The sequence below is a fragment of the Periophthalmus magnuspinnatus genome, chromosome 16 (genome assembly GCF_009829125.3).
Source record: "Periophthalmus magnuspinnatus isolate fPerMag1 chromosome 16, fPerMag1.2.pri, whole genome shotgun sequence".
NCBI classification, from domain to species: domain Eukaryota; kingdom Metazoa; phylum Chordata; class Actinopteri; order Gobiiformes; family Gobiidae; genus Periophthalmus; species Periophthalmus magnuspinnatus.
The window spans coordinates 21,804,299-21,818,580 of NC_047141.1; the positions used below are offsets into that span (position 1 = coordinate 21,804,299).

Sequence of the window (14,282 nt, forward strand, 5' to 3'; positions counted from 1 at the left end):
TTTGGTAATTATTATTTTTTTCTCTATAGGTTTTCAGGGCTTCACTTCTAAACAAAATGTAAGCAGTCATATTTTCAATTTATTACTGGCATTGCAATAGAAGTTGTCTGAAACACTAAACTTATGCTTCTAATCTCTTCATCCCTCCTGCCCCTTTAAAAACCCAAGACTGTCTCTGCACTGCTCTGCTAACAGTCCATGTGGGAATCTAACCAACAACCAACATCCCGCCCATTCCAGTCAGGTCACTCAGTCAAATAAAATGGTTTGTGAATATTTACCAAACACACCCACCTCATTCGTAGGCAGCCAATGTTACGCACAGCTGGTAACACGATCCTAAACGCATAACCACACAGTGGGGCATTCATCTTTTAGCCTCAATGAAAATTCACCATTCTATGTTGAGTTTTATAATTTAAACTAGAGAAATCCCCACAGACAAACATATAATAACTTTAGAGGATATGTGAACATTAACATTTTGAAATGTATTCATGTGAACGATGATAATCCAAACCACTTTTTTCTTGTATTTCCAACACAAACAGCATGGCTGTTCGCTAGGGATTATCAATTCATCAAGTAGCTCATGAGTCAGAAAGGCAGAGCTAATTTTTGGCAGTGAGCTGGAACTTAAGCCTGTGATGTTTTACCATAAGGACGCAAAACGAACCGAGATCACAGCCAGGCTTTGCTCTTTATGAGAATTATCCGCCCTCGTATTACTGTAAACTAGTATGTAACAGTAACCAGCATTGGCCTGGCCCCATATGAATACCATTACCAGTGACAATAGATGCATTCTGGCTTCCAGGAAGAGACACACTGGAGTTGTAAATCACTGTCTGATCGCAAACGCACATGGACAGCGGCAGAGAAAGGCAGGTACCTCAATGTGTCAACACAAAGATCTTTTAAAGGGTGAATTCTTGTGTTCAAAGCTTGTCAAATATGCGCACGTCTACTCTAGTATCACATGTAAGCAATCAAAGCGCCTCGGATGGGCAAACCACAGGCCAGATAAAGGACATGGAAAATTCCTGTAGGCTTGAGCTGACCACTAGTACAGCTAATTGACAATGTTAGGACGCTTCATTTTTCAAAACAGCAGCAGGACGTACAGTATGTGCAGTCTGTTCTTACGTTTTTAATGTGAATAAATCAGTTGTGGTTTAGATAGGACATAAAACTAATGTGCAACTAGTTTGTTTTACTTGTGGTTCTGAGTGATGTCTATGACACTCCAGAAATACTCAAGGGAAAAGTAACAGTTGATGCTTGTCTTGTAGTCATAAAGGTTGATCAGGATCACAATATGTAAAAAAAAAAAAAAAAAGGCAAAATTCTAAAAATTAAATCGTACATAAATGCATGGCACTTTGATGTAACACTATTAATGTCCTGTCAGCTCTGACTCCTAAGCATCTTCAGAGTTTTTCTTGGACTAAGTGTGGTGATTGTTTTTGTAGTATTATAATTCAGTGTTTTCTACTTAAGAACAGATTTTCACTACTTTATGCATATTTGTATATGTGTCCAGAGATTCTTTGTGTTCAAGTCGAAATATTTCAGCATATTCTATTGTATATTATTACAATATGGCATTTCACTGACTTACATATTTTCCAGTGGACGGTTCTCCAGGTGGGAGGGACCCAGGAGTAAGCACAGGTGAACTGGCCGGACTGCACAGCTCTGGGAAGGGGTTGGGTATGGCCGGGAGAGATGAGGTCCGCAACTGCTGCTCCTCCTCTTGCAACCTCCTACACACATCCCAGAAACAGTCAAAAAGAAAGAGACATGACAAATATACCAAATAGGGCTCATTTGCCTGCTCTGTGGAGGTCATAACCTCTACAGAGCAGGCAAGTGCAAATGCTAGAGAAGTTTCAGCCGCTGACACATGAGATCTGCCTGTGGAGTTGGACCCAATGATGCATTGCTGTACAGTATTCGGATCTCATGTCTGTTTCTGTCTGATCTCTCGATAATGAAGCGTCTCCCGGCAAGCAGAAATCACAGACCCCTGCAGCTTGCCAGCTAATTTTCTGCAATATTTATCATCAGGCATCAATATTGAATCAAGACATCACTTTAAAGTAGTTTTAAATTAGGCCCATATAGTGCAGGAGAGCTTGCAACCCAAAAGACACAACCATCTGACAGCTGAGCATCAACTTTTCAACATCCTATCATATTTTTGGGGTAAAAGTCTAGCTCGCAGAGTGGCTAACCCGCTCCCCTCCTCTCTCAGTCTATCTCTGTTTCTGTGCAGTGAGTTCAAAAGGGAATAGCTCTTTTGATGTTGTCCCATATGAGCCGGAGAGCTGGGGTTATTGAGGGGTCAGCGCTGAATAATAAGAACTTCACAACGTGTGTTTCAGGGAGAAGTGAGAGCTCATAAGACAGAATACGCCATTACCTGCTCATCCTTCATCTCTGTCTGTCAAAAACTGCGTAGAAAGACATGATAACAGGGAAATGGCAAGTCAAGCTCTACTAAATGTATACAATAATAAGCCTTTGGGGGGTAGATGGCTTAGGGCTCTTTATATTGAAACAGACATTTGCACTGGGTTCAAAAGTGAAGGGAAAAAAAAAAAGTCTGCTTTTTACTTTCTACAGTTATGACAATATGAGATGGGTCACTGTGAGGGTACGGACAGAGAGAGAGAGGGAGGCTGTGCTCAATTATTAGCTGGGCGTGGGTACTAGCTGTTTTAGAGAATTAAAGGCTCATGGAAAAAGCTTGAAAATTGAATTTCATTCACAGATCACATTTAAAAATCTTAATATTATGTAAAATACTGTAGTCTACTTTAATTTGCACTCAGTATATATTATGCAAGTATAACAAGTTCTCCCAATTTGAAAAAAAAAAAAAAAAAAAAAATAGCATGATCATTATGTTAATGCTTAGTGCTTGTACCTAACAGCGAGGATGTGCATGGGCTGAGAGCGCCGGAACCCTGTCTGAGGAGAGTCTGCAGAGGAGGAGGAAGAGGAGGTGGGCTCAGGAGACATATGTGACAGGTGTAGAGCATGGCGATGGTGGTGGTGAAGGTGAGAGGAAGGAGGCTGGCCGTTGTGGAGCAGGGGGGTGACCTCCGTCTGCTGCCCAGTGCATGTGGAGTACAGGCTCTCCAACGAAGAGTTCATGTCATTCACCAGGGCTTCCAGATCCACATCGTCTTCTGGATGACAGCAATAACAAAGAAAAAGTTTTAGCTTGTGTAGAGAGTTGTGAACTGTCCATAAACCCTACACAGAAGAAAAGAACAAGAAAACCAAAGATAAATTAAAAGTGAAAGCTGTGTATGTTTTATGTTTTGGTTTCACATTGTGAAACTAAAAGGAGCTCAAACAGTAAATTCCCAGAGTTGTTGCAGGGATTTTCCCAAAGTCTTTTTCATTTTCAGTTTGTTGTGGCCAGCTGTTGAACCCTTGACTTTCACAGAAGCACACATTACTTCATCTCTTTGGTAAATTGGCTCTGTAGAGCATATTTTACCATAGAAACTATCGAAAAAACAACTTTTGCAACATAACCCCATTTCTTAAAAGGTGCTTCAAAACAGTACTCTATATGGGATAGCACTTAACACAAATACTTGAATGAATTGTAAACTAGTGTGTAGTGTGTGTGTGGTTGAGTGGTCCAAGCAAATTGAAAAATTTGAATAAAATTGAAATTGAAAATTGAAATTTGAAATTGAAGCAGCAGCACATATGCCAGGCTCTGTGTCGGTGCCAGCTTTGGCAAATTTACGTTATACTGTCCTATCCAATAAAGTATAAAAACAAATCCTTTAAAAATGAACAAAACTTAATGAAATTCAAAAATGACTCAATAAATTTGTAACATTTCAATAATCTTACTGTGAAAAGGTGGAGAACAGCCACTTTAAGAGTGTAATGCACTAGAATGAAGTACAAAGGTAGTCCACTAGGGGGAGACAGATGCTAATCATCAAAGGCTATCAGCAATTATACAGGACACAAAGAATAAGAAACCTCCATACCAGGCAGAGAAAATTTGGGAAAATATATATACTGCTATTGAAACAGTGCAACGTTCTTGTGCTTATTTGAAACAAAAATGTGTTTAAATATGCTGCTGAAGACAAGGACCTTTAGTTCACACGTGGTTAATCTTTTGTGTATTAATAGCAACAGATAAGCTCCAGTGACTACTTATAGATAACCTGGTGAAAGCTGTATCCTACACCACAGGCTGCTGTCTCATAGGTTAGTGGCTTCTAAATGAACTAACAACTGCAGAATGAAAAGGTCATATGATTTAATGTTGCCAACACTGATTTTAATGCAAAAAGGGATCATGGCTCATTTCAGTTTGTGTGATGGGAGAGGTCACTTAAAGTCAAGTCAAACATCTGCACAAAAGAGATCAGAAAGTCACTGCAGGTAAAACATATACATCTGGACTGAGTGACATGCAGCTTTGAGTTTTACATTTTGCTTATGTGAAGATTTAAATTAGAGTTAGAGTTAAAATGAAAAGCTAGGACTAACCAATTCAAAGTAAAACATTAGAAATCAATTTAGTATTCCTTATATATTACACAGATTCTTTCTTGCGGTAATAAAAAAAATTTAAAAAACATTTTTGACCACATAAACCACAAAAATATAATGAAATGCTGTCATATGCAATAAAAAAATACAAATAATGATCATAATAATGTAAATAATAACATACAGAATAAAAAAAAAAAAACTACTGAGAACCAAAATCAAAGGATTTTTTTTGTCCAAAGCTCAGATTGATGATGGCTATAAAAGCTGCATTTTGGGCTTCCTTGAACTGGTGATAACTGTGTTTTGAATATAGTTGTGATGAAGTAGACACTGTTGCTTAACACAATGAATGAATCGGAGCCAACGAAAAACATTAGCTGAATCTCATACTGTTACTGTAATCACAAAAAGCTTCTTTAATGAGGTAAGATGAGACTTGAAGCTTAAATCAATTTCAATAGGATAAAAAAAAATATATATATATATATACACACACCATAAAGTGAAATTCTCTATAATTTCAATGTGTCATTTGCATCACGTTGGTAATATGACCAGAACTACAACTGAGCATTCTTCTAGGAAAATAAAAAAAATACTATTTTATTTTTTTAATGAATCCATTAAATACTGTAGCCTTAAGACCCTTGAGCTTTAGATTTCTGTTTTATACAATTTGCATATAGTGAACGATGTCTATAATCTTTGGTTTGGTTTTAAAAGACCACTTAGGTCTCAACTGGAAACGATAAACGTTAAAAAGAATGGCTAAGCCACAAAGTCCAGGCTAGATATTAAATTATTTATGAATTCTACACCAGTGCTTAAAAGCAAAAGGGAGGTGGCTTAACAACACAGAAAAAGAATAAACAACCCTTAAACACCAGGGCTTTCAATATAAATGGATCAGCATGAATATGGACAGCCAAGTCTAAACTGTAAACCATGGTTCCACACTGGGGATTACAATACCTCTGGTGACAGGGCACACCCATAAGAACCAAGCCCCCCAATGGAGCAAGGGAGAGGCGGCAGAGAAAGGGAACCAGTGATGAGAGGTGAAACCATGTTGTACTAGTGAGAGAAAGGAGAAAGGCCTGCATCACACTAGATCACTCAAACTCAGGAGAGGAGAGGTAGAGTTCACATCAGGTCAGCTAGGTTGGATTGTGTTTTATAATTTTGATGTTATTAAAAAGTTCCTTTTTTCAATTATTTATTTAGATTATATATTTTTGTGTTTGTGTGCATTTAATACACGTGTGTGTGTGTATATATATATATATATATATATATATATATATATATATATATATATAGCTTAAAAGTTCTTCAAGCGATTACTTAGTGGCAAAGAATACATTTTTGGATATATGTACAAAGATGTCTATTACAGGAAAAAATTGTGCATATTCTAATATATTTGGGTATTTTATTTGACATGAGTGTTTCTGCTACATCGTACATGTGGCCTGTATGGATACATGAGATACGTGGAGCTAGCCATGTCCTCAGAGGCACACCGTCAGATCACTGCACTGCATTGGTACCATTGATGGGATTTGTTGCCTAGCAGCTGCATGCCCAGCTGAGAGCTGAGACTGCCCTCCTCCACAGGAACAATCGCATCCATGTTTCAGGACCGGCCTAAGAGGAGCACTCAAGTTTTTGTAGCCAAATTGAGAATATGTATATGGAATGCAAACTGAAAATAGGACTTAGCAAATATTTTATTTCATTTGTTTCAAAGTTATTTATCTGCCATAATAACATGGTACACTTGAAACAAATAAATGCTGTACTAGTATGGTGAACATGCATGACACATGACATTATCCCGGGACAATCTCATGGCGTGGTTGTCCTGATGTGACATTTGGGCCATAGAGGCCTTTGTGTGTCCTGGCAGTTACAGTGTGCTCCCTATAGACAAAGAACACAGCTATATGGGACTGATGCAAATGAGCAACAGTGGCCAGACAGCAGTGGGACAGTACCAGTCTGTGCCATGGTCCCAGTGGGACGTACAGGACATCCATTACAATAGACATGCTCATGACCTTAACATGTTAAACACTAGATTCTTCATTGCTATATATTTAACTGGAAACACATTTTATTTTACTGTATAAAGTATAAAATCAGCCACTAAAATGATTCTACTGAGTGCATACTGTTTTAGCCCCGTTTACACAAGTCAATACCTAGACTATAGCCAAAAAAGTTCTCAAGTTAAAGTCATCTTCATCGGCCTGCTCCCTCCATCATGGCTCATCATGGAAAATGACAATGTAATTTCTGCTCCATTTATTTCCCATGGCAGGACAAGCGCTCTAATTCAGACTCCCCACCCTCACCTTCCATGCTGGGCCAATATTGTGCTTAAATCTCATGCTCCGATTGCCATGGATGAGCACTGTATGGCACAATTAGATAGACAGCGTAATTATAATGGCACCCTGTGTCTATGCAGATCAGCCTTTGAACTGTTCAAATGTTTACAGCGGAAGAGACCCAAATATACATTAACTCTGTGATAGCCCCTGTTCACCATTCATCATACGATACAGAGGAGGGATTGCACTCCCAGGCCCCAAACAGGAAGAAGTAGTCATAGATATATTATTGGCAACAAAAAAGGTGCAGGAGTATAAAAAGCCTTTGTACAAATAAAAAACATATCAATTTATATTCACATATGCACTGTTTATTACATCTTTTCTGTGAAAAACTTGCATGGTTTAATGGTGAAAAATAGTGACTTGCACTTAATAAAACTGATCGACTTGTTTCAAATCATAGGGATTTTTATTTGAAAGGTCTACATCCAATCCTGTGACAGTAAAAGGATGCAAGTCATTTAGTTATTTATTCGAGTACAAAACCAAATGAAAAAAAAGGATTACCTTGATTGTGGTTGGGAGAACTCGGACCACTGAGGTCAGCCTGTCTGTGATTTGAAGAGTGGTCTATATTGTCCTGCTAAAGAGACAAAAAGATAATATTACTGTATACATAATGGCATTTTTTACATATATAGAATTTTAAATGAAATTCAAGCTATTTAGAGAACATTGTTACACGGTATAAGAATAAGTAATATATGTAAGAGGCCAGTAGGTTAGGAGAGCCAGGTTTCTATCAAATTATGGTCAACCAGCCCTACATGTAACACACATGTCCCGGGATGACCTCTGAAACATGCTCTACCCATAATAGCACATTGGTGTAAGAAATGCCCCAGAAACACTCATTGAACTTCTTCAATGACTTAATTTTAGCACAAGTGAGTATTGTAGTAAGCGCTTGTTGATGGGTGTATAGACCAAAGTGTGCATATAAAAACGGTGGTGGCTGGTGTCCCGTGCAGACTGACAGAAAGAACAGAACGTACTAGGACAGGCCACTATGTTCAACAAAAGGAAAAAAAAACAAAAAAACGCATTGCTACCGACTGTCTCAACTGGAAAGAAAAGCTTGTTCTGCCTTAAGGTGACAGTGGTGACATTCATTACCATCTCATGCATACCTTAACTGTATTTAAACAATACTTTTGGCTACTGAATTAGACAGTAATTAAGTAAGATGTTAAACTTTAGTATTTAATCAGTAAATAAATTCAAATAGATTATTTCAGAATATTCTGAATTATATATGACACAATTTTATTTTATATATATATATTTTTTTTTACCACAACAAAGGCTTCTGCAAGTGTATTCTATTTTATATGATTGAAATTTATAATGATATATTGATATATATATATATATATATATATATATATATATATATATATATATATATATATATATATATATATATCAAGTACTGCATTTGATAATGATAATGACTAATCTTCACCTAAAATAAAGAATTGTACCAAAAAAGTAATTAAAGAACTCACTCTGAGGTTAGGGAACTTCAGTCTCTCCATTGTTCAAAGACTGTATAATCCATGATTTGATATGTCCTCTTCTAGGCTCTCTGTGAGTCTACTGGTCAGCCAATACATTCAGCCTTAGTAAACGGCCTCTAACAGTCCCCCTACCCCTTTTTTCTATACCAACTAACCCAACCGCATCCAATCATTACATTGTTCGTCCCCTGTATTGTCTTCCAAGTTCCAGCTGTCTAGACCCCACTGCTAAAGAATTTAATGGGACTAACCTGCTTTAGAAATAAAAAGGAAAGGGAGAGAGAAAAAAAAAAAAAAAATCACATAAGGAAGCACGCCACCCCATTTGATCTTGTGACACAGTGGACCCCCAGTGTAATGTCCGGAGGAGAAAGCAGTAGACTGTGACTGATCCATAACCAGTCACCCAAACAGCACCGGGATGGTCGTGGTTCGGCTCTACTAAACAGAAATGTGGGCACTCCTTCAGACCATGTACTGGCCTTGAATGTGACTTTGTCCGGCTGCTGGAAAGTAATAGGTCAGTGACTTAGAAACCCACAATGATGCAACTAGATTTTTAGAGGCTCTGATATGTGGCATGACTCCAAAAAATATATTTTATTAACAAATTCCATGTGATCATATGTGGATGCCCATGTGTTAAGCACCGTCCTATGGGTATAATACAGCTGTATGTAAAAAGCCCTGGTAGAGAAGAACTGACATGGATTGGATGGAAGTAAAGGGGTTGAAGGTTAGGAGCAGCAAGACACAAAGGTCACAAAGCTACCTGAGTATCAAGAAAATAATACAAATTTTCAGCTGATTCCAATGTCACCATCTTTGTCACAATTAGACAAGTTATAATGGCAATATTCCTTCACTCGTCACTTGGACATTCATGCAGGCAGGTGGGTTTGCAGGCAGGTGGGTTAAGTGCCTTGCCAAAGAACACAAAACAACACGTACCATTGGTATCACGGAGGTCTAATGGGTGCACGTCTCCACTAACTGAGGCTGATGGTCTTGTGAACATCCAGTGCTTAAGGATGAAGAGGCTGAACTCTCCATCCACTGGTTCCAAGGTCAAAGTTCACAGATAAAGCCTCTGAACAGACAGACTGCCTTTTGATCGTGCTAATTTTACTTGTGACTTAATGCAAATGTTTGGGGGCTCTTTGATCCACACAGGCAGGTCCTGTAATCCTTACTAGCAGTGGCGTGCAGTCAGAGCAGTCAAGGCAAGCAGTGTTTGTCCAATAAAATCTAAATAATTTAAAGAGTTACAAATTATATCCAAATAATCTCATTTTCCCTTCACTTCTGCCCGTTTTAAAAATGGTTGTAGTCACAGATTCCTTCAATACACCCTACTGGTCACTGAACACACTGCATCAAGCACACTTCTGAATGTCTCATTAATTGTTGTCATGCTCCACTATAGAGGTCATGCCAAGTCACATACTCTACATGTGTTTTTACAACCAGGAAGGCCAGCCGGTTGTTTTAGAGGCTTGTGCATGCGTACTAAGGACCACAGCCAGCCCAAACAGAGCTGAATAAACCCTATGGAAGAATCTGGAGGAATTAGACATCTGAGGAGACTTCTAATGAGTGCAGAAACAGCAGTGCCAAATTTCAACACAAATGTCTAAAAATAACTAGTTTTAGCTTCATGTTTCTAGTAATTAAAAGATAGTAATACAGACATTTAATCAAACAGTGAGCTAGTTTCAGGGTTAGTTTGTGTGAATGAAGGATCAGGGTGGAGCAATAGAGTGACAGCGGCTGGGGAGGAGCCTGTGTGTTTATGAAGAAGAGACAGCATTAGTGGAATAATGGGACTATTACACGTGTGTAGGAACATGTGGCTGTTCTGGACCACTACTCTGCTTTAGGGGAATACAGGAGGTTTCTTCAGGAAAGATGCAGCTTTCTGATAACAATAGTACCGAAAGCTCAGTTGCATAAATGCAGGTGTAGGAGTAGGACAAATTTGTCAAGAAACACTCGCCACTCACTATAAAAAGTGTTGTTATTAAATTGTTATCGACTAAATATTGATGTCCACCCCGAGTCCTGCCTGTTCATAAAAGTCACCACATGCTACCGCTTACTAGTAAAAGGTATCTCGGGAGAGGTCATGATGTTTTAGTAACATATGTTTTTGAGATCACATGTAATCCCAAGAAGTGATAAGTCAATGTACTTTCAAAACTTTGATAATGTACACAACAAAGCAAAAGGGTAGCTGATGTAAAAATAATGACAAAGCTAGTAACTAATCACAGCCTCCACATAATTATCATACAACAATGCACCAAGGGACAAAATGGGGCATCACACCTGGTTGTGTGGTTCTCATCCAATAAAATCCATTGACAATATCATATAATCTCTTCATTTGTCTATAGCTACTTTTACAATACACTGCATGGTCCAAATGGTGTTTACTTGAACTAGAAGAAATAAAAATCAGGTACAGGTCTTTTAAAGAATTTTGTCTTACCTGATAATTTGGATGATGCAGGAAGTAATCAGGACAACCAGCGAGAGCCATGTTTGCAAATTTCAGTTCTTCTGTTTCAAAGATTTATTTACACAAGATGACAAAAGAGCAACCTGCAGAAGCATAAACAAAGATTAGAAATACTTTCTTTGATAGATAAGAAAGACAAAAATTGTAGTTCAGATGGAAGAATGACAAAAGATGAGAGATGATGAGAAGAGAGATATTCATAGAGCAGCAATACAGCAAATGGTTCTTACAGACAGCCTCAAAATCAAAAGACCAAGAGCAAACAGGAGGCTCAGGTGGATCAAGATTTTAAGAATCAAAATATAAAAATAACATGAGCAAAAAGAGTTTATGAATAACAGAAGTTAAGTGTCCATGTAAAAATGATGTCTTCATAGAGAGCATTCTTGAAACTGCCTGAAAATTCTTCTTTAAATTCTTCACTACTGAGACATGTTTTGACACTTGAGTTCATATCATTTGTCTGCTTTAAAAAGGTCAATCCCTAGCTGCAGTAAAATTTCATTTATATTGCATATATTTCAGGAACGTTTTGTGTATAAAACACACCTAAGAGATGCACACATACTGAAGAACCAATAGATTGCATTTTATGAACTCAGTTCTATGTTGTTGTTTTTTTTTTTAAGTCCAGCGTACAAGGTGCGTCTTTTAGCCATTTTCCCACAGGGGAGATAAACAAATTAACCTTGAGCTTGACCTCTTTACCAAACCTGTGCGGAATAACCACAAATTCAACATCAGCCAGTCGTCTATTTGAACTTCTTAAAGAGGGTATCCTATCAACCTGTAGCCACTGCTGCCACACCGCTGCCACTGCGAAAACACTTGTAGCCTCAGGCCTATAAATACACTGCAGGCACCTCTCCAGATCTTAAGTTAGATGCAGGATTTATTTTGAGCAAAGCTGCTCTGGCTCTCAACTATGAGGTGCTTTTATGCAGCAGTTCATGACCCAGAGATTGCATTTCAAAAATATGCCCTGCCACTTTATTTACAGCTAATATTATCTCTTGTTTGTCTTAGCCATGGTGAGGGCGCCACACTTGTAGCACGAAATTGAGGTTGTCCCAATTTTGATCTTACATGGTACTATTACAGTATGTTCTATGTACTGTACGTAGTTGGAGGCAATGATATGCGAGTACATGCAAATTATTTTTCCTTTTCCTGTTAGCAGTAAGTGACTTGGACCTATTCTAGCAACTATGAGCCTTAGTATTGGCACAATAATATGAGATAGAGAGCTCCAATGATGTATTTCCCAGGCAAGTAATTATTGAAACAAAAGTTCTATGCATGAGAACCCCAAGTCTTTCTTCCGATTGTTTGTGCTTTACCGTCCCACTGTCTGGGCAGGCTGTGTTCAGACCAGACGCCACATAAGGTCACCTCTTCAATGGCACATTATTTGCAGACAAACAGTTTACAACAAAAAACAAACAAATGGACATCAATCACCAGTGTCCTAGCAGCACCTCATTAGCTACAGACAGGATAGTTGAGCATTAATACATTGTTGCACGTTATAGAGAGATACAGATAACCCTGTCAATCTTTGCCTTTCATTTTTGTTTGCGCTTTTCCTTGTCAAAAGAAATCAAATTACTCACATCAGATATAGCTGTTAACATTTCAAGAATCTGATAACTCAAGAAATGAAACAATCAGATTCTGGTGTGCATATAAATATAGTTAGTTAGAGGCCAGTCATCAGCAGTGTCCACAGCTGTGTCCTATCGTCCTGTCTGCATTTTCATGTGTGTTCAATGTGTTCATGTGGCCCCTCAGACTGCAGCTGATCCACTGGACACCGCTTAACACTGGGCCTTTCACACAGGCTCAGTCATCTTAGGAATGCACCAGCACATTTCTATAAGACACATGGGGCTGAGCAAAAGGTGCTATAGACCAAGCTAGAGAAGTTACTGTTATCAATCCAAGTATTGCTTTGGTAGAATGGTTTAGACTAATCATTATAGGTTTTTAAAAATATCCTGCCAGAAGATGTACAATCGTCATACATGTGAACTTGCAGAAGTGGTTTGCGACATTGAAACGGACAACTTTCTCCACAACCGATCCCTCCCCATCGCATGTACCTCCTCCATCAGCACTATCTGACCTGCCACCTCAGCCGACACCAACCTCCTCACTCCCCTCACTCCCCCATATACATCATGAAAAATTAAAGTTTGAGAGGAGGTTTGCCATTGTATTACAGACTGAACTGTCAGAAAAAAGGACCAACACTGTAAAACATATCTGATGTTCTTCTTCCTAAATATGATTTGAAAGGATTATGTTATTGGATTGGATAATTTACCTTTCATAAAAAGAACCACACCCACTAAACTCAACCCACTCTCTCCCCACCTGTCAATCCCCACTGTTAACCCATATTGCTACCATTGCTACTAATTGACACCCCCACCCCCAGTCTAGCCCTCCCTCCTCCTCTGTGAACCCCCCACCCCCTTCATTCATTCCGCAGCAAACCAAACCAGAACACGAACAGCGTCTTAATTCAAGAAATGGCACCGCTCCAACTCTGCGCCTGGAGACTTGCAGAGAGGCTATTGAAATGAATGCACTGACTGAAATACAACCTCCAGAGAGGAGAGGTCAATTATTGAACTATATGTTTAAACAGGTCAGACACCTTCAACGACTACATTTATCCTGACGATTTGAGTTATCGAGATGTTTCATGACGCGCCAACCTACAGAAAATTACAATATGGACGCCCCGTTGCGGTATTGTGTCGCTGTGTTCCCGCTGATTAAAAGCTTTGAACACTTTGTACATCTTTTGGTCTTCAGTACTAATGGAAAAAAAATGTTGCTAGTTATAGTGAAGGAACAAATTAATGGTGTGTAAATACAAAGCTTTTTCCCACAGTGAACGATACAAGACAACATTATCATGCTATAGTATTAGTAACTATAATCTATAGAACAACGTCTGTATGCAATAGATGTCAAGTCAAAGCCAACATTTCATCTTTGCACTGTACCTCCTTATCCCACCCCTGTGTATAGCCTTGATATATTTAGATATATTGTATATACTTTTGTTGCTACTTTTATTTTGAATGTTACTACTTTTTTTATTGTTGTAATTATTTTGCAATATGTGAGCTACAGTGTTAGTTTGAAGTATAATGTCATTGGGGTGGAAAACATTGGACTCATCTAAAATCACTAGTCTGACAAAGTTATTAGTAATGCTCAAAGCTTCAACTGACTATTCAGTCATGCACTAAATGACAAACTAAATCTACAGTAAACTACACTCGT

At 38.4% G+C, this 14,282-nt stretch overlaps 1 protein-coding gene across 2 annotated transcripts in view; it reads right to left on the reverse strand.

Annotated features, from left to right (window-relative positions):
• The window catches only part of LOC117383690 (growth factor receptor-bound protein 10), a 39,578-nt gene that overhangs the window by 20,573 nt on the left and 4,723 nt on the right, over positions 1–14,282 (reverse strand). The window contains exons 2-5 of one of the 2 annotated variants that reach the window (XM_033980896.2): positions 10,953–11,065; positions 7,449–7,524; positions 2,933–3,197; positions 1,622–1,766 (exon numbers count right to left, since the gene is read on the reverse strand). In XM_033980896.2, the coding sequence (XP_033836787.1) occupies positions 1,622–1,766; positions 2,933–3,197; positions 7,449–7,524; positions 10,953–11,003 (537 nt within the window). In that variant the 5' untranslated portion in view covers positions 11,004–11,065. The remainder of the gene's footprint in view (positions 1–1,621; positions 1,767–2,932; positions 3,198–7,448; positions 7,525–10,952; positions 11,066–14,282) is intronic. The other variant, XM_033980897.2, reaches the window with a different exon arrangement.